Source organism: Brassica oleracea, chromosome C9 (assembly GCF_000695525.1).
Source record: "Brassica oleracea var. oleracea cultivar TO1000 chromosome C9, BOL, whole genome shotgun sequence".
Taxonomy (NCBI): Eukaryota; Viridiplantae; Streptophyta; class Magnoliopsida; order Brassicales; family Brassicaceae; genus Brassica; species Brassica oleracea.
In genome coordinates, this window is record NC_027756.1 from 5099645 (window position 1) to 5124921 (window position 25277).

Consider the following 25277-nt stretch of genomic DNA (forward strand, 5'->3'; position numbering starts at 1 on the left):
AAGGCAGCGTACAAAGCGGAAGAAGCTTACTGGAGGCAACGTGGCCGACTACTATGGTTGAAGCTAGGAGACCGCAGCTCCGGCTTTTTCCATGCTACAACGAAGAAGAGGAAAAGAGCAAATGACTTCTCTGTCATAGAAGATCCCGATGGCACACCTGTCTATACTGAAGAGAAGATATCAGAGGTGGTGATCCAGTATTTCCAAAACTTATTCAAGAGTACACCAGGAGAACGCGAGGAAATAGTGCAGAGAGCATTAAAGCATGTGATCACCCAGGAAGAGAACGACCACCCAAGCTCAATCCCATCGGCTGCGGAAATCAAAAATGCGGTCTTCTCCATCCATGCAGACAAAGCCCCGGGCCCGGATGGCTTCTCCGCCGGTTTCTTCCACTCCAATTGGGACTCCATTGGGCTGGACATTATCTCAGAGATCCAAAGCTTCTTTGAAACAGGAAAACTGCCACCGAAAAGCAACGAAACTCTCGTCCGTCTCATTCCAAAGATCAAAAGCCCTCAGACAGTGGCGGAGTATAGACCGATAGCGCTATGTAATGTGTACTATAAAATCATCTCAAAGATTTTGACCAAGCTCATTCAGCCACTCCTCTCCTCTATTATATCCGAAAACCAGTCCGCGTTCGTGCCGGGGAGAGCAATCTCGGATAATGTGCTAATCACCCATGAAGTGCTCCATTTTCTCCAAACTTCTAAAGCGGAGAAAAGATGCTCCATGGCAGTGAAGACGGATGTGAGCAAAGCCTATGATCGACTCGAGTGGGAATTCATTCGCCTAGTTCTTGACAGACTCGGATTCCACCCCCGCTGCATAACGTGGATCATGGAATGTGTTACCACTGTTACCTACGCTTTCCTCATCAACGGCTCGCCTAGAGGAAAAGTGAAACCGAGTAGGGGAATCCGCCAAGGAGACCCACTCTCACCATACATATTCATTTTGTGTAGTGAGGTACTCTCGGGACTGTGTAACAGAGCTCAAGAGTCAGGTTCACTAGCCGGAATTCAGGTTGCCCATGGGTGTCCACGGGTTAACCATCTACTGTTCACCGACGACACGATGTTTTTTCATCAAAGCCAAGAAAGCGGACGCCACTGCTCTAAAAGGAATCCTACAGAGCTACGAAGCGGCCTCGGGCCAAATGATTAATCCGGGAAAATCCTCCATCACTTTCGCAAAGAAGACCCCGAGCTCTCTCAAGACCTGCATCTGTGACGCTCTTAGAATCCAAAAGGAGGGAGGTATGGGTAAGTATCTAGGCCTGCCTGAGCTCTTCGGAAAGAAGAAAAAAGACCTTTTCTCGTCCATTGTGGATAAGATAAAGGTAAAGGCGAGCAGCTGGTCAAATAAGCATCTCTCAACAGCAGGAAGACTGGTCATGCTCAAAAGTGTGCTATCTCCTGTGCCGTCTCACGCGATGAGCTGCTTCAAGCTCCCTGTCTCACTTTGTGATAGAATCCAGTCAGCGCTTACTAGATTTTGGTGGGACGGAAGTAGCGAAACCCGTAAAATGGCCTAGATTTCGTGGGACAAAATGACTCGATCCAAGGGAGCAGGCGGCCTAGGACTCCGAGACGTCCAATGCTATAACGATGCTTTCTTAGCTAAGCTTAGCTGGAGACTGCTCAATAACCCATCTTGTCTTCTCAGCCGGATCCTCAAAGGGAAATATTTTGAGGACACTTCTTTCATCCATGCACAGAGCCGATCAGTGCAATCACATGGCTGGAGGAGCATCCTAATAGGACGGGACCTCATCATGAGCAATGCAGGATGGATAGTGGGAGATGGTAAAACAATCGACATTTGGAAAGACCCTTGGCTCAGCTGCAAGGAACAACAACGACCAATGGGACCAGCCCCGGAGGCACAACAAAACCTGAAAGTCGAGGGTCTTTTCTTGCCTCATAAGACCGAATGGAGTAGAGAAGCAATCAACAGCCTAGTACCATTTTAAGAAGGGAAAATCTTCATGATCAAGCCAAGCACCACCGGGGCTCCGGACAAGATTGTATGGCTTGGAATAACCTCAGGCGAGTACATTACCAAATCAGGCTATTGGACAGCCTTGAAAGCGCGCCAGGAAACTCGTACTGAAGCAGAACCGGATAATCATCAGGAACCGTTCGAATGGAATAAAAACATCTGGAATCTCCACACTGCCCCAAAGATCAAGCTGTTCATGTGGAAGATAATGAACCAAGCGCTTGCCGTAGGAGCCCAACTGGCGGCTAGGAACATTGGAACCGCTACAAACTGTAAGCGCTGTGACAATGTAGAATCTATCAGTCATCTTCTTTTCCACTTGAGTATGCCCAGAAAGTCTGGTCTCTAGCCCCTTATACTCACTGTCTGGACTCTAGAGGACTGGTAGATTTTGCCTCTTGTTGGTCTACTCTAACCAGATTGACCTGTCTTCCACCCACGGGTATTGTCTCGGGACCGTTAGCGCCGTGGATTCTATGGTCCATCTGGATGGCAAGAAATAACCTCCTCTTCAACAACAAAGCAACTACACCGGAGGAAACTATGAACAAAGCTCTCTTGACAGCAAGAGAGTGGCTAGCGGCTCAACCAGCTGTGACCCCTGTTCCGCGGGAACCAGTGAACCCGCCAAATAATTACCCACTGGATTGCATGGTTATTTATACAGATGCGGCCTGGCACTCAGAACGTTATCATGCAGGGCTTGGATGGATCATCGACACTGGAGACAACAGCCGCTCGTATAAGGCGCACTGCTTCTTTGTCAGCTCAGCTCTGGTGGCAGAAGCGCTAGCACTAAGGGAAGCACTGGCAACATGCATCGATACGGGAATCCGCCGAGTGCATTTCAAGTCTGACTCATTAAAGCGATCAACTCTAGCTCTCCATACCCTGAGGTGTATGGTGTGGTGGCTGATATTCTCAGCCTCTCTCTTGCTTTTGAATGTTTTTATTTCTCTTGGATTCAACGTGGAAACAACAAGGAGGCAGATGCCTTGGCTAAGCAAGCCTTGTTGAATGAACCTTTTGTATCGACCTCATTTGACATTGGAGCCTAAGAATGAATGAAAGTCTGTGTTACAAAAAAAAATCTTAGATAAATTTTTCTATCTATTTATTTTAATTAAATATATTAAATAAATTTGTAAAAGTTACATAATTACCAAAAATTAAAATTAAACAATATTTATAAAAAATTTAGATATATAAGAAAATAATGATTTTACGATTAAATTTTTATAATTTTCTAAAAAAATTGTATACATTTTTGAAAATTTTAGTAATAAAATTGTATAATTTAAAAATATATAATTAAATTATATTTCGAAATTTATAATGCTATATTTGAATATATTTATTTTAATGATGATTTATGAGTTATTCCCGTATTCTAAAAAAATTTCCAAAAATATAAATTGACATTAAATGTAATATATGATTTATTACCATATTTTAAAAAATTACCAAAAATATCAATTAACATTAAATGCAATTGTCCATGTCATATTAAGCTATAAGACATGTCATCAATTTCAGTAGATATATCATATTTGTTTTGTGAAATTGATTGTACAAAGGACATGTGGCAAAATCACTTCGTAAATATAGTCTAGGGGATTACATATATAAATTTTAGCTAAAGAAAATAAAAATAAACATAAAAATATTTACACATTTATCACTGATCAACAAAAACCTATAAAAACTAAGTTATATTTGTTTCAATTTTTATACTGTTATAAATTAGTTATCTGCATGCAAATATTAGTTTGAAATTTTCTTTATTTACTTATGTCTTGTTCTTACTTCCAGTACCTTTTTCTAATAATTAACATGCTTCGTGAGCAATCTATGTATGGCTTTTTACATCCATTAATTCATTCAATATCTGCAAATAAGCTTACAAATTCAGTCTAAACAATTAAAACAGTATAAACATATAACATTTAACACATAAACATCATTCTACGAAAACATATCAGTGCATAAATTTAAATAATCAAATTTACTTACTTTAATTTGAGAAAATGTGATCTTTACTATTTACTTTGTACTGCTATAGTTTTTAAATCTAAGTGACATGAATCACTAAAACATTGATTAGAACTCTAAACGAAAATGATGTTCTGAACAAAAAATATGGTCCTAATGGACAATTGAATCAAGTAAAGCTTGCCAAAATTATCCATATTTACGTAATCAGAAGATCATATATTAATTGACACTTACATAAACTCGGAAGAATTATATTCATATGAGTTAGCGATAGATGCCATTCACATATGGGTTTGTAGCGCTCTGGTTAGCAGAAAGCCATGAATTTTCAAGAGCTTTTGGCTGTCATTTGTCTATTGAATGGTATTGTTCAAGAAGAAGAAGAAGAAGAAGGGTCGTGGGTAATGGGATGCAGTTTTTTGTCATTATCTTCTTTTTTTCTTCTTAATTTCTTATTTTTCAATTGTTTTTATTTATTTATTGTTTTGTAAAAAAATTCCACATGTCATTTTTTGATTCTTTAGGTAGCAAAGTGTTTTTTTTTTTTTACAAGTATGCAAAGGTAGCTAAGTGTTAACATTCATCAAAACTCAAAAGATGCTTTTTTTCTTCTTAATTTCTTATTTTTCAATTGTTTTTATTTATTTATTGTTTTGTAAAAAAATTCCACATGTCATTTTTTGATTCTTTAGGTAGCAAAGTGTTTTTTTTTTTTTACAAGTATGCAAAGGTAGCTAAGTGTTAACATTCATCAAAACTCAAAAGATGAAAGTTGCATGTTAAGATGTTTACATAAACAATCATAATCCATAGTAGAGGATTCATTGAGTTTGGTGTGTATCCAAGGAAGCTGCATTGCTAGGATTCAAATAAAACGAAATTGTCGTTGATATTGAAAAACAGGTAAGCTTTTTCTATATTAATGGAGCATTTAACGAGTGTTAATTAGTAATGTGTTGAGTTATATACGTAGTAAACTTTGCCGACTGAAATAACTCTAGCCGACGCAACGACCAAAATAAAATGTAACCAACCCCTTGTTCACTTTTTTCATCAAGATTATTACATAACTAGCTTTCATGTGCTAGTTTCATTATATTATATACACACACACACAATACACGCTGGTGGGGTCAGCAGTGAGAACCTTTTTTGCAGCTGAGTGCACCCGATGCTATAGTTATCTCACCAACGTGAGAGGACGGTCTAGCAGCTAGGCTTGAGGCTTTCGAATAGCTTGACGATTTACCTGGTCCAGCTCCAGAAAGTGTAAAGAATGCACCGTTAAGCATTAGATCTCCTTCTGATCTCCAGTTCCAGTGACTCCACTCGCTTTCTGGCGCATCCTCATGCTTGGTTACCTTTTTTTCCCCAACAAACATGTTATAGTATTATAAATTTGAATGAAATAAAATCACATTTTAGTTAGTTAAGTTAAAAACATGATTACCTCTTTGTCAAAAGGGCCATTAGGAGCAAGAAAACGGTTGCCTTGAGAGTTGATGGTAGGATTAGCACTTCCTCCAATTGCATACATTTCCCAATGTGTATAGTCATTGTTCACCACATGGAAATATCCATGTCGACACCTACATATATTATATACACATTTTTTCATCTTATATATTAAAACAGAAGTCACAGCTTTGTTTCATATGTGATTTTTTTAAAAAATAGACCTAATAGACCTATTCCTAGAAAGTCATATTACATTTAATCTCTAATCTTATCATTTAAATGTTGGGCCTACCAGAAATTTTTATTGGACTATCAATAATTGGATTTAAGGAATAGATGATCCATTGGATTTATAGATAGTATAAATTAAATAGATATAATTTAATGTTGTAATAATATACCTCCATATGTTAAATATTTAAATATTTGTCGATGTTAACTTTTAAAATTATAATCTTTTTTTTTAAAATAACAAAAATCATATTATCTAACAATGACTAATCTTTACTACCTTAAACCAATGAAAACAATTTTAAACTATATAGTTTATTTTAAAAATTAAACAAAAACTAAATGTTTAATTATTTACTCGATAATATAAATCTACGAAGCGAAAAGTTTAATTTTTTAAAAACTTTCTAAATTTGTGAAATGTTACAATATCTTTGAATATGACAATAAAATAATATTTTACTAATCTTTATATATATAGTTACGATTTTAATAATGAAATAATAATCCGAATATATATATAGAAGAAAATACAAATACATGTAAAACTTTAAAACAATCTATTCAATGTAAAAATATATAAAAATAAATGAAAACAAAAACTCGCACGGTTGCGCGGGTCGAGATCTATTTACTTTCTTAAAAGCAAAACTAACATGCCCTACTTATAGAAGCAATTTTAACTCTCTAAATTGATCTACATCTATAATTAAAATATGAGCAAAATGTTAACTCAACTAAGAGCATCATCAGTGATTAAAATGTTGTGAGTTTCTAAAAAATATAAAAGATCCATACTTTATTTATTTAATTAGTTTAATCAACCACTAACCTATTGACAAGTTTTGTGAAAAACAAAGTATTTTTTCTCCTAATTTTAGTTATTTTAAAATAAGAAACTCTATGAAAACTTCACCATTTTAAGTGCTCTAACCTAACTACTTTACAGTAGATTAAGACATTATTATTTATTTCGGTTGATCGATCTTTATATGTAAACTAACAAGATAGCTAGAGTTTAATGCAGTATTTGTGTTGGTTTTGCTATTTTCTTATAAGAGAATGTCCACCGACAATATAGTATAGTCCGTGATATACTTCACCTTTATAGTTTGTGCTACATATATCTACATATAGCCACACATAGGTTGTTTTGATAAATAAAATAATTTGAATACCTTGGCATTCTTTGGACGAGGCCTTCTCCAAAATGGTTAAAAGCGATAGTGACTTGCATGTTCTTGTCTTGCACATACGTGTCGCTATGTCCTAATAACATAACCTTGTTGTGATGCGTCAAGTAGTTATTAGAGATCGTTATAGCCGTTGATCCACGTATCGCATCAATCAACCCATCGTTACAATTCGAGAGCGAGCAATGATCAACCCACACGTGACTCCCACCGAAGATCGACACACCGTCACCGTCCGATATCGTTCGCCACCCGTAATGCTCTGGAGAGTCTCGTACGTAAGTGTTCCCACCTTGTTTACAATCATGTATATGCAAACCGTGGATTATAATGTTGGTCACATATTGTATGGTTATACACGGTCCACCAGAGATGTGTACGGATGCTCCTCGACCGTCTAGGGTTTTGAAAGAGTTCATTATGAGTTCTTCTTTTAGTTGGATCGTCATGTCACGGTTAAATATGATCCAAAGCGGTTGGTCTTGGATTACTGCGTATCTTAGTGTTCCGGGTTTAGGGTTTACCGGATCATCGTTTCCTGGATCGGTGACCACGTAGATTTCGCCATCACGACCACCGATTGCGTTTTTGCCAAAACCGATTCCACAATCAGCTAACTGTTTCCGGTTTTTCTCCCAATCTTTGTCGCATCGCCAACAATCATCGATTGGATTACCGGTCTCACACGAGAAGTATCCTAAGTTCCTTCTTGATATAGACTCGTTTATTTTCCTATAATATAACCAATCAACATCAACTAAATATAAAATATTCGCATTACTCTTGACGTTGTTAATTAGTATACTCATAATTCACATACGTAACTAGCTAATGCAGCAGCAAGTGAACATGTTGGTTTATGATAAGAATAAAATGGCATAATCACCCTTGCATGGAAAGAACTTGAAAACACTTTTTAGGCGAAACATTTCAAATGTATACAAACATTGTATCCTTGAAGAGTGTATAATTGTGTCACAATACCTGTGTACTTCCTCAACGACGAGCTCGGGGTCAGAAACGGGCAAAGACAAAGCCACTGCGGAGAAGAAAATGCAGTAGAGAAAGACAAGTGTAAAGGATGCATGTGATGAAACTAGCATTGTGTTCTTGGCTTCTTGCTGTAGATAAAGTTTTAAGGTTTTAGGATGAAACATATGAGTGAAGGGAGAAAGACAAAGAAACATATAGACTATATAGCATAAGATGACCACCTTGGGTGACTTAATGCGCATGCAAGTTGAGCTTAATTGGACCCACTCTTTCTTAGCTTTTTTTTCTTTTTCTCTAATCTCTATTATGAAATGATTTTTCCTGTGTTATAATGGAAATCAACCTAAATCAAAAAGCTTAACCAAACATAAGATAAAAAATTCAAATCCTAATCAAGGGTACACGGAATGAGTTCTGATTTCTATTTATATCAACGAACCATAAGAACAGAGGCAAAACTTATTAGTTTCCACTGATACAATGAATCAGTCATCGTTGTAAACGTAATTATTTTCAACCATTCTAGCAATATAATCAAACCGCTTAAGCCAGTGACATTAAATGTCCAAACATTCAGGTAATAATACTGAGCATTGAGTCACGTGGCTTAGGGAGAAAAGGAGAACTCGTAATTAAATCTCAACGAACTTAAAGGTGAATGTTGGTGAACACTAATTAGATTGGCCACAAAGTCAACAGTGTGTTAGTGAGTGTACTTTAGTAATACGGTTTTATCTACGGGTGAACTTACATTAATAGCATTCCCATCAAAACGATAGAATAGGAGAATTGAGCCGACAATGGCCCCTAGAGGTTTCATTTTGGGACCATTGAACCATGTGCTCAAAGTCCAATCTATCAATAAATTACACATAACTTTATAAATCTATATAAAACTTTTTTCATAGCGAATAATTAAATTTTGAAACTTTTGGTTGGTATAAAATGTGTTGACAATTTAATGCACATGAAAACTATTTGCATCACTATATATATCATCCACACTTTAATAATCCTATTATATTTTCAGAACGCTTTATCAACTTATACAAGTGTACGTCTTACCGACATTTTCTTGAGATGCTTTAGCCAACACTTTACGTTGATGAAAAACTCTTTTCCATATTTTTAGCACTAACGACTAAAAACAATCATTATATAGATTTAAGCATGACTAATTTGTGTACATTATGACATAGATTGCATAGAATAAAATTCACATTAAAAGCAGTACTATACATATATAAATTTTTGTGCATTCATTCGATATTTCTAGCATGATCATATTTGATATTCTTTTCTCGTGTGCTGAAACTGAAAAACTTGCCTCATTTCACGAAACTCTCAATGCTGAAGAACCTACCCAAATTCCATTACTCTTTTTTTTTTTATCAAAGTTTGATGATACAAAACTTGAAAGTAGAATTGTTGTCTCGTGTCTATGATAACTATCTCTTTTTTGAATTTTGTTTATTAAAAACTTAGAGTGTCTGTCGTTTTTGTCTTCGCATTAAACCTTACTTCCGAAAAAAAAAACTAAACAAAAAAAATCAACAAATAGTAGCTATCTACAAATCATAAATTACACTATTTAACATATATTTAGGAATAATATATAGATCATCTCCATAATCTTCGAAATTTTTACTTCAAATCTGTAGGGCAGGACCTTTTTTAACACGATCCAATCACTTGATCAATGATATATATGTGCCCGTTTAATAGTTTATTCATTCTCGCACTTACTTTTCTTCATATACAGTAATGGCGTTTTTTGGACTTTTACATCAACTAAGTCCCACGCATGAAATAATTAACCATGCAAGAAATATCTATTATGTCCTCCAGATGGATGCGACCATGCGTGCAACATCCTAACGATTATATGCTAATTGTCCAAAAAAAATCTCAGCTGTATCGTATTCAGATACAAGCATAGACACTGGCACACATGGTGTGGAAAACTAGATGTTGTGCTAAAGGAAATTGACAACGGCGGAAGTAAACGGATATATGTAGTGGGATTGGTAATAATCGAAAAGATAGTAATAGTAAACTAGATGTTGTGTTAAAGGAAATTAACAATGGCGATAGTAAATGGATATATGTAGTGGGATTGGTAATAAATAATAATCGAAACGAGAGTGCATGCCTAATTATTTTTATACAGTAAATCAAAGGAAGCTTCGTTCTTAGGGCATTATTAGTGGTAAAATTTGTCTCAAGAGTATCTACTTAATATAATAATATTATTATCTAATATGATTATTTGTTAATTAATAAGTATTCTTTGAAAAATAATTAAATTACTAAGCATTGGACACTTGTAGAATGGGTACCTTATGTTGCAGAAAACATTTCTTTAGGAGCAATCGATTCTCATTTCTTTTTTCCTTTTTTCCTTTTTGTGATTCTCTTTCTTCTTTTTACTATTTTTGTGTATTTTACCATGCAAATATGAAATATGTAACCACAGAGCATAATAATAACTAAGTTTTTTTTTTGGTAAAATGTTAAATTATTATACTAAGTTTTTAATTTTTTACAGAAATTACATAGACACTAGTAGCGGGATGCAGTAAATAAACTAAAGTTCAATCATTTTATCTTTTAAAGTTTTACATTGATGTACGTACGTAGATCATACGATTTGATGTTACCAAACTGAAACTTGAACATCCCGGATCTGTCAAACTTAATAATCTTTTGCTATTTTGAATTCATCTCGAATACTCTTTTGGACAAAAGCTCGACGACTGTAATTCACAAGTTGTTTCTTGGTTGCCGTATGAAATAAACTCAAACTTTTATTCTTTCTCTCGTTGTTGCGAAAGTTGAAATGTAGTGTAAACAGTATAAGGAAAAAGAGAAAATTGACCTTTCTAAAAGCAAACAGAGTCGTTAGATTTAACGTGGTAGATACATAGAGAACCGTAGGATTAGAGAAAGAGAAAACACTTAATTCAGACAAAAGGCATGTGAGCGGTCTTGCTTGAAAACTACTTGGCAACTTCTTCTCATTGTCAGTGTTCTACAAAATAATTCGATACACATAGTGAATTGATCACTAAAACAACAAAGAAAAATAATGTTGATTAGTCAGTTCATAATCATCAATCAGGATTAAAATAAGAAAATTATATACAATATCCATACACTTTTTGGCATCATAATAATTATAAAAAAGACAAGGAATCATAAACAATCCGAAGTGCTTAAAAGGCTAGTTTGCGGGTACATACTGAAAGAACTAGCGCACGGCTAGTATTAAATTAAAATTACATACCTGAAGAACTGAAACCAAAGAGAAGGAAGAGAATAAACAAATTCCAATAAATTAAGAAGGTTGACATATTAACATGTTACATGGACGTAGAACACAATAGTGCCAGTTGTTGATTATGCAGTTCATCGATTAAATCAATACTTAAGAGCATGATTAACTTGGAGTTCTTAGAATGAGTTTTTAGCGGAAGTTAAGAAACTGTTTCTTAACTTTTAACTAAAAAAACTAAGAATCGGTTCTTAAATAAGAACTTTAAGAACCGGTTCTTAAATAAGGACTTTAAGAACCGGTTCTTAAATAAAGACTTTAAGAACCGGTTCTTAGCTTGTTTAGTTAAAAGTTAAGAAACAGTTTCTTAACTTCCGCTAAGAACCTCACTCTAAGAATTTTGGGTTAATCATGGTCTAAGATCAACACTTCTAAATGCTTTGTTTTTAATATAGTTTTTTTTTTTTGGGATCTGTCCTTGCAGAGCCATGTAAATAAGTTATTCTCAAGACATAAGTCTATTGGAATGAAAAATAAAGTGGTTGTAGATCAGATCAGAGATGCTATTTAGCATATCGTGATTCAAGTTTCCTTGTATCAAACCTACATTACCCACTAGTTTGTGTTCAAATTCTTATGTCTAAGTTTTATATTTTTGTTATAACATCATGTAATATTTGTTGGGTTTTCTCAAACTCATGTTCTAACTTTTTATTGTTTGATTAGTATGATATTGTTCGATATTATTCATTTTGGATCTAAAAAACAAACAAGTCCGTATGAATTTATTTTTGGATTTTTTTCCAAAAAGCTTCATACTAATTAAAGTTGGACTTCTTATTATATTAGACATTATTTATCTAAAATTCCTCCGGGAACTTGGATTGACTTTTTCTAATATCTAACGTATACTCCATCCGTTTCAGAAAGATGTATGTTTTAGGTTTTTCACACTTATTAAGAAAACATATCAGATTTTAGTTATCAATGCATTATTTTCTGTTATCAATTATTCCTCACAACTTTTAATCAATAAATCTTTATAAACACCATTAATTTTTTTGAAATTTTCAATTAATTTATGCATTGAAAATGTAAAACATATATTTTTTGAAACAATTTTTTTTTCTAAATTATAGATTTTTTTTAAAACAGATGGAGTATATATTTTGAGATCCCAATAACAATTATTTCTTGTCTGCCACTGCTTTTGATATCTACTCATTTCCATGTAACCTTTTATTTCACTTGTTTTTAATTGATTCAGCCCAAAATGTCAAACTAAACGGGCTGAACTTGCTGGTACAGGCCGTTTTCGCTACATCCGATTTAATAAAAAAATAAAGCCCAACCCAACTTTAATTGATGACGTGTACCATCATCCAATAAACTTTTCCCTCCGTCTCAGTAAGAAGGTTAGAGTATCGCATTTGAAGGATAGACTAATCATTGTTGCCAAACACCCTCGCCAAAGTTTTTTTTTTTTTTTTTTTCTTTCTCACTCACTTGACTTCGCGGAGAAACTCACAACATTCGATGGACCGGCCGGAGACGATCGCCGTCAAATACGAGCCCACGACCGTTGATTCTCCTTCATCTTCTTCCGCCGTCGCCGTAGACAACAAGCCAGCACGACCTCAAAAGCTCGTAGTTTTAGCTGACCTCAATTTCAACCCTCCCGAGAGTGACGATCTCGACTCATCATCGATTCAAATCCCTACTCCTTCCACCACTAGGTACTCCCTTTCTGGCTCCTCCTACATGCTATTTTCAAAGGCAAAGCCTCTTCCTTTCTGTTTGTTTCTACTAAAACATCGTATACTTGAGAAAACAGAGGTTTCGAGTAGCTTCCGGTACGACTCTGCCTCTAGGAAAGGGAAACTTTTGACGATTAGGGTTTGATTCTTACTGCTTTGAGGGAAGGAAAGTCTAGTTCTTTACGGTTCTTAACTTCCTATACAGTCATGTCAAGTTGAGCTATATATTTGAATCTAGGACTCTTTTGGTCTGTGCATTTGATCATATGTAGTTTTGGGTCTTGGGTTTGATTTTAACGCCAAAGGGGTTTAACACGGAGGAAGAATAAATGAATGATTGTTGTTTTTAAGGTTGAGTAACGAGGAAAGTAATCAAGATGGAGGTTGCAAGGAGGTGGAGCCAGGGGAAATAGAAGCGAAAAAGATTAGTAAGGTGGGGAAATGTCGCCCGAGGAGTAAGATTGAGGGGTCAACTGATTGTGGAGTTGATGCGGATGGTGATCAGGCTAATCAAGGGGTCTCTGCATCCCGGGAAGAAAAAATTAGTAACCTCAAAATGGTGAGTTTATGGTAGTTAGTGTGCTTGGTAGTTCTTGAAAGGATGATGATAGTGATCTTAATGATAACGCTTATTTGCTTATAGGGTTTGATTCATGTTGCAAGGAAGATGCCGAGAAACGCTCATGCCCATTTTATTCTCGGTCTTATGTTCCAACGATTAGGCCAATCTCAAAAGGTAGTCTTCAGCTGAGGCTTACACTGATGTGTCTTAGAATAATTGTCATTTTATTGAGTTTAATGGAGAAAGTATTTAGGCAATACCAGAATATGAGAAGGCTGAAGAGATCTTACTAGGTTGTGAGCCAGAAATTGCTCGGCCAGAACTTCTCTTGTTAGTTCAAATGCACCATGGACAGGTGATTGTCTTTGTTTCTGTATTCACGAGCTCCTTAATTGATTGAGAAGCCACACTAATGTTCTAACACTTCACACAACATTGTAGTGTCTTCTTTTGGATGGTTTTGCGGATAGTGACTCTGTTAAAGAGATTGAGGGAGTAGAGCTTGAAGAAATCCTTTCAAAACTAAAGGATTCTATGAAGTTAGATGTTAGACAGGCAACCGTGTGGAATACCCTTGGCTTAATGCTTCTCAAAGCTGGCTGTTTGATGGTAAAGAAACTCTCTACCATGTTTAGTGTTTCAAGATTACCAATATGATTCCTTTTAGTGATGTAGTTCTGTTTGTGTATGATTTATAGAGTGCCATATCGGTTTTGTCATCTTTGCTGGCTCTTGTTCCTGACAACTATGATTGCCTTACAAACCTTGGAGTTGCTTATCTTCAAAGGTAAAGAGCTTTCTTTCTTCATTCTTCGTATCTCTAACTATTATTGTGATACTTCTCTCTAATTAACAAGTTTTGCAGCGGAGATTTGGAGCTTTCAGCAAAATGTTTCCAAGACTTGGTATTCAAAGACCATAATCATCCTGCTGCTTTGATTAATTATGCTGCTGAGCTTCTCTGCAAACACAGTTCAACTGTCGCTGGTTTGTATCTTATACTCTAAGCAAAAGTTCACATTTGAAGTTAGAGATTTAAAAGTGTTTTTGATTGTTGTCAGGTGCCGGAGCTAATGGTGGTCCTGTGGCTTCTGAAGACCAGAAGACACATTTGAATGTCGCAAAGGAATGTCTCTTGGCTGCAGTAAGAGCAGATCCAAAGTCCGCCCATGCATGGGTCAACCTTGCTAATTCGTACTATATGATGGGAGATCACAGAAGTTCCAGCAAATGTTTGGAGAAGGTGTGCTCTTAAACTCACTATCTAACCTTAAACTACAGTCTTGGTAACTGACATAAAACTGTTTTTATCTTCAGGCAGCTAAACTTGATCCCAACTGTATGGCTACAAGATTTGCTGTTGCTGTCCAGCGAATCAAAGATGCTGAAAGGTCTCAGGATGCAGGGGACCAGCTTTCATGGGCTGGCAATGAGATGGCTTCTGTGATAAGAGAAGGAGAATCTGTTCCAATTGACCCTCCCATTGCTTGGGCAGGGCTTGCCATGGCTCATAAGGCACATCATGAGATTGCAGCTGCTTTTGTTGCTGATCGAAATGAATTGACAGAGATGGAAGAACGAGCTATGTACAGCTTAAAGCAGGTATGCCGTTTCTGTGTTTTGATGTAAGATTGTTTCCTTCTTGCGTAAGACACTGGCACTTGTTATGTTTGGGTCACATGCACATACATACACTGATAATGAAGAATAACGTTTTGAGTTCATTATTCTCTTTCTTTTCACCGTAGGCAGTAAGTGAGGATCCTGAAGATGCTGTCCGGTGGCATCAGCTTGGTCTTCATTGTCTCTGTTCTCAACAATATAAACTCTCCCAAAAGTACCTCAAGACAGCAATTAGTCGTTCTAGGGATTGTAGCTATGCGTGGTCAAATCTAGGTAACTCCCTCTTTTTCTAATTGCTCTGAAGATTTCACAATCCTAAGATTATTACATTCACATGCTTTGGCTTTTAGGTATCTCGCTGCAGTTATCAGACGAACAATCAGAAGCAGAGGAAGTGTACAAGCGAGCCTTGGCAGTGTCAACAACAGAGGATCAAGCTCACGCCACATTCTCTAACCTCGGTAACCTCTACAGACAGAAGAAGCAGTACGAACTCTCCAAAGCAATGTTCTCAAAGGCGCTGGATCTGAAACCAGGTTATGCACCTGCATACAACAACCTTGGACTCGTGTTTGTGGCTGAACGTAGGTGGGAAGAAGCCAAGTTCTGTTTTGAGAAAGCCCTTGAAGCTGACTCACTGCTTGACGCAGCACAGTCTAACTTGCTTAAAGCCAAAACCATGTCAAGACTCTGTACTTGCTTCACTTCTTCAACTGTTGTCCAAGATTCTTGATACGTTTTTGTGGATTCACAACTCTCACGTTATGAAAAAATGAAAAAAAGCTTCGTTTATTTTATCCTGAATATCTATATAGTAATATGATAAAAACAAATGTATAATGTTACAAGAACAAAACTCTTACCCACTTGAGGATAAGAGAAACAAATTGAATTCTCAGAAGCTATCCATTATTAGAAAATTGACAAATACAAAACCAAAATGGGGAAAGAAACATTGTATTCTTGCCTCTTCTATCTTCTTCCTTAGCCCATCATCTATACGCAGAACAGGGAGAGAGTTTCAGTGCTTCAAGCATTGTAACGTCGAGAGATGAGATAGGTGGAAGATCATATACTTAAGTTATATACATATGTTTTCCATTGTTCAAGCATTGTAACTTCAAGAAATGAGATAAGTGCAAATCAAATTACCTTGAAGATGTCTCCAAACATTCCTTGCAAAGGATTCTTACGCTGCACACCGTAAAACCTCTCTGCAACCTCGTCCAGCAACTTCACAAGATAACAAATTTTCACCTTTTTACTCGGACAAGAAAGAGAGAAACATATAGACTAAAACAACGTTTAAAACACGCAGAAGATCAATCTTGCATACCTCGTTAAGCAGTGGTTCTCTATCTATGCAAGACTTAAATTTCATTCTCAACATACTGAAAAGAGGCAATGCATCCCTCTGCAACCTGTATCAGTACATCAAATTTGTTTAGGTAACAACAAAAGAAGACGAAGATGTACTAAGAGGGAAACAACTAACGTTTCCAGAAGATATGTGATAAATTGGAGAAGGTCTGATTCTGAAAGGGTCTCTGCTTGTTTCTTAATCTCATCCATCAGAATATTTGCATCTTTCATGTTCCCCATAGATAAATACCTAAAATGCGGAAAAGACAAAACAATCCTCTTTAGTTCCCCTCACTATATGCTAATCTTTTGATCCAATTTATAAAGCAAAGAACTTACATGAGAACTGCTCGCGCAATGGCAAGGTCATCTTCACCAGGATAACACTGCAAAGTAGTGTATGCAAGTGAAACCATGTTACACCACAAAAGGTTAGATTCAAATTCAGACAAGTCTTAAGTGAAAAGAAGAGACTGACCCTTCCCATGAAGTTGATCAGCATAGATGCAAACTTCTCAGGGTCCTCGGCTCTAACAAAATGCCGTGATATTCGAACCATGTCCTGCAAGATTTATATTAAAAAACCATGTAACGAAATTTTATAAAAAAATGAACGTAAGAGATTATAAGCAAAAGGCTACAAAGAAGATTACAAGTTCAGGACACTCGGTGTAAAGATAATCAGCCAGCATAGCATGCAACTCAGGATACCCTGTACTTGGCCCTCCAAACTCCGCAGACCATCTAAAACAAAAAGACAAAAAAACAGTACTCTGAATTTAACTACCACACCAAACAACAAAAAATGTAAGATAACACCTGGCTTTTACCTTATAGCAGCTCTCAAGAAGGAAGTCAAGTTATCAACCCTTGATCTAGCTTCCCCGAGAGATTCTTGAAGATTATGCACATCTTCATCATCGCTCACATCAACCAAATGAGGTGGCACAGGAACCCGAGGAAACAACTTGAACATACACCTTATACGATCTGAACACACAAAACATTATATCAGTTACCAGAATGATTGGGGTTTGTGGCAAGAATGTATACAAAGGTGTATGGGGACTATAGACTAACCAAGAGACTCGTCATTGCAAGGTGACTTGGCTTTAACTAATGTGTCAACAAACAAAATAGCAAGGTCGGCCCCACAATTCACCAGGCCGTGCTCTAGCTCAACGTACGCCCCTGAGAAGAGGATATCAAGAGCTTCAGAGAATCTCTGAGCCGTAACATATCTGCCCAGCAAACAAAAAAAAGGCTAAAGCTTTAAATCTCAAATTCAAAGGAAGAAACAACATCAAAGATCCAAACTTTAAACCGATTAAAAGAGGTTGGGTAATGAAGGAACCTGGCACTGATGGATTTGTACATCTGCAAAGCTCCATAGCCATTACCTTCCTCTACCACTTTCTTCAATTTATCAATATGCTATCACACAATTCGAAAAAAAGAATCGAATTCAATGGATCTATCTATCTAATCTCAATGAAATTATCCAAATTTGGAAAGGAAGGAAGAAAAGGAACCTCTTGAACGGGAGGCAATTCACGTCTGCTCCTCTCTCTCGACATTGGATCGATCTTAGAATTTTTCAGCTTCAAGGCTGGATTTGATCGATTGGGAATCCTCCGGTTTTTGGCTCTGTTTGTTTGGTTTACTTTCAGAGATTGATATATATGGAAACTAAACAGGAATTGACAAAATTTTACGTATTTACCCTCATTATATTATATATTAAAAGTAATTCGTTTTTAATTATAAGAAGAAAAAAAAAAAAAAAAGGCAAAACCCAAAATTCAAAATTAAAAGTTTAAATTCAAATGGTATAGTTCCGAAATTAATTTGGCTTATTCACATGGATATTTTCTACGTACTATAGACAAATATCTGACAATAATAACTAATTTGGCTTTTTACAAGAAATGAAGAAAAAAAAACTAATTGTATCCTCCATTTGATTATGCCATGAACAAAAGTTGTGCACCAACATTGATTTAATGACAAATAACTTTAAAATAATATGTTTTTGTATTGATTTTTTCAGTTGAAAATATTTAGTTGACGAACAATATCTTATTATGGAATAACATTAGTTTTGATCTTGTAATAACATTAGTTTTGCTATAATTTATGAAAGCAATTATCTTAGTTTATATTCAATAATTTTTACTGTTAATCAAAATGATTATAATGTCTTAAATCTTTTTCTATATGTTATTTGTTTCTATATTTAAGATTTAAAACTATTCATTTTCTAAAATAACTCTTTAGATGAATCGTATTCAAAATTTGTTTTGGTGTCTAATATACGTTTTCAAGTTGGACACCAATCTCTATAATTTGGCGCTCGATCTCTATAATTTGACGCAAATCTCACTAAAACTCGCCGCCAAAGCTCTAAAACTTTCCGCATGATTTCACTGTTTTATTATAAATACAAGATTTTATTCATATTTTTTTACAGCAAAATAAAACTAAAATTATGAAATTTTATTTAAAATCATTCTTCGTCTCAATTGCCTCAAGATGAGGAGAAACATATTATGATCTAAATTCAGTTTTGCATTATATTGTTTAACCTTATTCTAATTTTTGTTTGTTTCCGTTTTTCTAGAGTTTGCTGTTTTGGGGATCACTCAGCTCATGCCGATTATCGTTTCATGTATTTTTGAGATTATTCTAATTGTTTTTTTACTCTAATTGATTTTTGGTAGAGAAAATTTTGCTTATTGTTTCATGTATTACACAATGAGAGATACTTCAAGTGTCTCGTTCTCTAAACTTCAAAATTATATGATGGTTTGATTGATGTTTGTATTGAATTTATATACTTACTAGTGTTGACCCCATGGTTCGCATGAGAATATTTTTACTTGCAAACAAACACTCTGAAAACAGTAAAAATCAGCATATAATAGGAAAAATCATCTCGTGAGAGTAAATTAATCAGTACAAAATAATGATTTATTTCCAACCTAATATCAGTATCGAACATATGGTGAAATTGTCGAACAAGTAGACAAATTTTGGTTATCCTATGGTGATGATATCGTCATTTGTGTATTATCGTTTCGAAAGATTGAAGTCTTATGCGGTTAGAAAAATAATATATTGTATGTTACATCATAAAGCATATTACAGTATACATGTAATTTTAAAAAAGATAATTAAAATACATGAATGCTCGGAGATAGTATTTAATCTTTTCATTGATGCAGTCTTGACGTTCAAAATTATGTTTTTTTTTTTCTTGTGTTCTTTGATGATTATTAGTGTTCTTGGTTTGTAAAAAGATGGATGGTTAGTGTTCTTGTTTTCGAGGTGCACTCTTTACTATTTCATTTCCCTTTTTCTTTGGAAAGTCTGTCCTACCTATGCTACGACGAGGATTGCAGTATTACTTCAGGACTGGAGGGTGCAAATACTTGTAGATTCAGCCACACTAAACAACAGACTTCTCTGCCCTCACGCCCTCCAGAGCTTAACTTCCTTGGTCTTCCTATAAGACCGGTAAGTTAAAGTTGTTTAGACATTTAAATCATTCTGTTTACAGCAGCCTCTATAATAGTGTAAAGCTATTTTGACAGGGAGAGAAAGAATGCCCTTTCTACATGCGAAATGGTTCCTGCAAGTTTGGAGGTCACTGCAAATTTAATCATCCTGCTCCTACTACCGCTATTGATTCTCCAATGTTCCGTGGTAATAATAATGGTGGATCATTTCCCGGTCTTCATCCAGACATATGAGTGGTACTGGTACTGCTCCTTTTATTCCAGTCATGCACTCACAGAATCAGGTAGCCTTTGCATGACTCATTTTGATGCGTTTTCTATTTATGTTGGTAAAAACTATAGTATTTTGCGTTGTTTAGGCGCCTTCTGTCTATCCACCTGAAAGGAGTGTGCTTCCTCGTTCCACATACAACTCAGCAAACAATCAGAATGATAGGTCCCTTGCCAAGAGATATCAATGTTGATCTAGAAACATGGATTTGATACCAATTAAGGTCCCTCTTCAAATCAAAGAGAATTTGCCAAAGGACAAACTAAGAACACACACTTTTCTTTGGGTAGTTAAGACTACCTCTTTTTAGGTTTTTCATTCATATAAATAGCAAAGCGTACATGAAGCAAAGAAATGGAAAGTGGAGCACCAACTCCTAACAAACATGAAATGGGAAACGTGACATGAAGATTGGTTCCTATAGTTAAGGAAGACCACTTCTCTTATTAATAAAACTAGAAAATAAATGAGTCGTGAGGCTCCTTCATGCGAGATTCTTGCCCTTTGGTTGACGTCGTCTAGCTGATCTCGTACTTGCCACCTCAGCACGTGCTTGACTTCTAGTATCCTATCACAGAACATGTGCACATACAACTCAGCAAACAATCACCTAAAATTTGTGATCAATGACAAGCTCTCTGATTTACATTTTGATCCCCTTTTTTCGATACTTGTCTTTGATGCTCAGGGTCGGAACATGTGCACACACTACAGCAGATACGGTATCTGCAAATTTGGTCCAGCTTGTAGGTTCAATCACTCTATACCACCTGCATTCTCGTCTAGCAGCTCCCAGACCATAGAAGCTTCTCAAGTCAGGGGCAATGGAAATGAAAATGCGACTTCTGTTTTTTTTTTTGGAGTTTATAAAGGAAACATTTATGTAAATTATAGTGTCTCCAAACTATGAATGACAATATCCAGTTTCACACACAATCTGTGTTACTAAGGGTTGTACAAAACAACCTTTCAATGTTATCAACTCAAGGAAATATGACACCAAACGCTAAAGATATCAACTCATTAGAGAGGAGGAAACCATCTGGATCTCTCAACGTAAGGTATCTCACATGGTCTTCAATCTTCACTTCATCATTTCCAACTAACTTTTTGAATTCATCACTCACTACTTCTCTTCTCATACCATCCAAACAAACAATATGCCCACTCTCCACATAAGGCTCATACACTTTACAGATCGACTTCACTACCTTTCTCCCAAAAGCCTCTCCAAACTCCTTGAGTTCGAGCCCTTTAGATGTTCTGAAAGACAGCATTATAATATCTGTGGCAACATCCTTGAGATCAACACTACCGTCTCCACACCAGTTGGCTGCACCATTCTCCAAGTCAGCGACGTAGTTTGTGTATTCCTTAAGCCTCCTTGGCCTTGAAAACCTCAGCCCTCCAACGTAACTAGCTGAACCCAAACCGAAAGCATAGAAGGGCTTGTTCTTCCAGTATATCAAGTTGTGTTTGCACTTGAACCCGTCTTTTGAGTAACTGCTGACTTCATAATGATCATAACCTGCACCACGGAGCATCGATGATGCTGTTTTATAAAACTCTGCTGATTGTGTTTCTGAAGGAAGAGGAGACTGGCCTGGAGTGTACCTACACAAGTTCATACTGTTCAGATTACACAATCAAAATCCCAAAGCAAAGTTTGATTACATAGATATACTTACACGTTTCCAAACTTGGTGCCTTGTTCCACTTGCAGATCATACACAGAGACATGACTTGGCTGAGACTCAATAGCTAATCTCAAACTCTCTTCCCACATCTCCAACGTCTGGTGAGGCAGAGAAGATATAAGATCCATACTCCAATTCCCAACTCCACATGACTTAACAATCTCTATCGCCTCGTACACTTCAGAGACACCGTGAGCTCTACCACAAGCTCTCAAAAGCTCATCTTGAAACGCTTGAACTCCTAAAGACACTCTGTTCACTCCCAAATCCATCAACTCCTTTAGTTTCTCACCGCCAAACGTTCCTGGATCCATCTCCATCGATATCTCAGCATCAGGACACAGCCCGAAACTCGAACTCAGCGTTTCGAGGACCAAAGAGACAAGCTTCGGAGGGACGAGAGAAGGCGTGCCTCCCCCGAAAAACACTGTCTTTAGATTCGGGTTCGCGTCGAAACCTGTTCTTGTCGCGTTTATCTCTCTGACGAGCAAGTTCACGTAGTTTCTGATACGTGGGTCGTCGTCTTCTTCTTGTCTTTTTTCCTCGTGGAGAGTGTTTGAAGCAGAGGAGGAGCCTAGAGCAATGATGGGGAAGTCGCAGTAGTGGCAGCGTTTGCGGCAGAAGGGGAGGTGGACGTAGGCTGAGGTTGGAGGGCCTTGGTGTAAGGTTGTTAGATTCGTTGACGCATTTCGTCGAGCACTTGGTGGGGTATCTTCGAGAAGGACGTTGAAAGCTTTGAAAATTAACCTCGAGGTTCTGGGTTTAGCTGTAAAGGACGAGAAAATTGGGGAAGCCGTTGTTCTGAGCATGGTTTACCAGAGGACGAGAGACTGAGAAAAGAGAGAAGATGAAGATTCAAAGGATCAAAGTTCAATGGTGTGTCATCTATATCTAAAACGTCGTCGTTTTTTGGCATAAGTTGTAGAAGACGAGAGGAAATTGAGATTCTATATACCAACCGGTCTTAGAGATAAACCGGAATATCAATTTGGTTCGGCGATGTGAACAATCACAACAATCATGCATCACTGCATTGTGTAAAAATCCATTCTTCCGAGGTCTGCTGCCTCATTGCTTTAAGGTGTGTGTCTATGTAACCTTGAACCAAACGTGTGATGAATCAATTAACTCACTAGTGATATTCCGGCACGTAGTAGTTAGTGATCCATTTGGTAGTAGTTAGTGATAGTACCGTAAATGGTTCTCAACTACATCAACACCTATTACCGTACTTACATTTTTTCTTTAAAATATATAAATAAATATGATTTTTTGCTTTTTTTTTTCTGATGATTCTCATTGCTTTTTTATTTTACGGTTGAAATATCTCATGGTTTTTGAGATTTTTTTGTCTTCAAATTTCCCAATAGAATTATGCGTACAAGTTTAAGAGTTATAACTCTTCTTCGTTCATCTCTTGTTTATCTTGGTGATGATACTGATATTCTCAGTGAAGGTACTGATATTCGTCTTCGTAGTCCTACTGAATTCACTTTCGTTAATGGTGGTAGAGTGGTTGTTGGTAATGGAGCGGTGATCATGTTTCAAGACCACCCCCTTTCGTGCCAATTATGGATGTGACATTACTGATCATATATATGGAAACTAAACAGGAATTGACAAAAATACGTTTTGTTTTACGTATTTACCATCATTATATTATATATTAAAAGTAATTCGTTTTTAATTAAAAAAAAAGAAAAACCCAAAATTCAAAATTAAACGTTTAAATTTAAATGGGATAGTTCCAAAATTAATTTGGCTTATTCACATGGATATTTTCTACATACTATAGTCAAATATCTTACAATAATAATTAATTTGGCTTTTACAAGAAATGAAGTTTTATGCTATAAAGAAAAAACTAATTGTATCCTCCATTTGATTATGTCATGAACAAAAGTTGTGCACCAACATTGATTTAATGACAAATAACTTTAAAATAACATGTTTTGTTGGACAGATCTGATATATAGAGTTTGATATATAGAGTTTGCCTCTGATGATAATCTAAACATAACTTGTGTGTTTTCAAAAAAAGTTTTTTGATAATTTAATTATGATGATTTATTGTTAAAAATCATGTTTTGTATTAATTTTTGAGTTGAAAATATTTGGTTGACGAACAATATCTTATTATGGAATAACTTTAGTTCTGATCTTGTAATAACATTAGTTTTGCTATAATTTATGAAAGCAATTGTCTTAGTTTATATTCAAATAATTTGTTATTGTTAATCAAAATGATTATAATATTTTTAACCTTTTTTTATATGTTGTTTGTTTCTATGTTTAAGATTGAAAACTACTCATTCTCTAAAATAACTCTTTAGATGAATTATATTCAAAATTTATTTTGATGTCTAGCATATGTTTTGAGGTTGGACACCAAGCGCTATAATTTGGCGCTCAATCGCTACAGCTTAGCACCAAACCTTGGCGCAAAAGCAGTAAAACTTGCCGCATGATTTTACTGTTTTATTATAAATACAAGATCTTATTCATATTTTTTTTACAGCAAAATAAAACTAAAATTATGAAATTTTATTTAAAATCGTTCTTCGTCTCAATTGCCTCAAGATGAGGAGATATATATTATGATCTAAATTCAGTTTTGCATTATATTGCTTGACCTTATTCTAATTTTTTTTTTTCCGTTTTTCTAGGGTTTGCTGTTTTGGGCGGCGATCAATCAGCTCATGCCGATTATCGTTTCATGTATTCTTTGAAATTATTCTAATTAGTTTTTTACTCTAATTGATTTTTGATAGAGATAATTTGGCTTATTGTTTCATGTATTTACACAATGAGAGATAATTCAAGTGTCTCCTTCTCTAAAACTTTAAAATTATATGATGGTTTGATTGATGTTTGTATTGAATGTATATACTTATTCACAAAATATTATATTCATAGGTATAAGATTATTAAGATATTATTCATAATATATTACTAAATTCAGCTGTTTTTAGTTGGATCACATTGAACCATGACCCAAGAGTTTCTCCCGTTCGGTTGCCCATCTGGTTTTAGAAACATTGACCGTAACAAAGGAGCTAACAATCTCACACGTATCAGTTTCTATATCGATAACCTTAACATATATTCAATGTGTATATAAAACATTTTTTGTAGCTGATTCATTTGTATTTGTAACTATATAGTGATTTATTTCCAACCTAATATCAGTATCGAACAATATGGTGAAATTGTTGAACAAGTAGACATTGGTTATCCTATGGTGATAATATCGTCATTTGTGTATTATTGTTCCAAAAGAATGAAGTCTTATGCGGTTAGAAAAACAATATATTGTATGTTACATCATAGAGCATA

General features: G+C 35.7%; 4 protein-coding genes across 4 annotated transcripts; 1 reads left to right on the forward strand and 3 right to left on the reverse strand.

Moving 5' to 3' along the window:
• Window positions 1-5021: 5021 nt before the first annotated feature.
• Window positions 5022-8063, reverse strand: LOC106319450 (probable pectate lyase 22). Its single transcript, XM_013757776.1, has 4 exons — window positions 7869-8063; window positions 6870-7616; window positions 5453-5591; window positions 5022-5363 (listed from the first exon to the last, which is right to left on the reverse strand). The coding sequence occupies exons 1-4, from the start codon at window positions 8039-8041 to the stop codon at window positions 5136-5138; spliced, it is 1287 nt and encodes a 428-aa protein (XP_013613230.1). The 5' UTR covers window positions 8042-8063; the 3' UTR covers window positions 5022-5135.
• A 4317-nt stretch (window positions 8064-12380) lies between these two features.
• Window positions 12381-15890, forward strand: LOC106318926 (UDP-N-acetylglucosamine--peptide N-acetylglucosaminyltransferase 110 kDa subunit). The gene is made up of 11 exons (XM_013757094.1): window positions 12381-12887; window positions 13260-13467; window positions 13552-13644; window positions 13724-13825; window positions 13912-14079; window positions 14169-14257; window positions 14336-14457; window positions 14532-14713; window positions 14788-15072; window positions 15219-15366; window positions 15444-15890. Exons 1-11 carry the CDS (start codon window positions 12688-12690, stop codon window positions 15824-15826), a joined length of 1980 nt encoding a protein of 659 aa, XP_013612548.1. The 5' UTR covers window positions 12381-12687; the 3' UTR covers window positions 15827-15890.
• LOC106318927 (Golgi to ER traffic protein 4 homolog) lies at window positions 15886-18139 on the reverse strand. Its single transcript, XM_013757096.1, has 11 exons — window positions 17988-18139; window positions 17810-17889; window positions 17536-17696; window positions 17286-17445; window positions 17109-17199; window positions 16934-17017; window positions 16795-16841; window positions 16589-16705; window positions 16430-16514; window positions 16246-16326; window positions 15886-16089 (listed from the first exon to the last, which is right to left on the reverse strand). Exons 1-11 carry the CDS (start codon window positions 18030-18032, stop codon window positions 16078-16080), a joined length of 963 nt encoding a protein of 320 aa, XP_013612550.1. The 5' UTR covers window positions 18033-18139; the 3' UTR covers window positions 15886-16077.
• A 3008-nt stretch (window positions 18140-21147) lies between these two features.
• LOC106313516 (oxygen-independent coproporphyrinogen-III oxidase-like protein sll1917) lies at window positions 21148-22871 on the reverse strand. The gene is made up of 2 exons (XM_013751334.1): window positions 21933-22871; window positions 21148-21858 (listed from the first exon to the last, which is right to left on the reverse strand). Exons 1-2 carry the CDS (start codon window positions 22748-22750, stop codon window positions 21228-21230), a joined length of 1449 nt encoding a protein of 482 aa, XP_013606788.1. The 5' UTR covers window positions 22751-22871; the 3' UTR covers window positions 21148-21227.
• Window positions 22872-25277: the final 2406 nt, after the last annotated feature.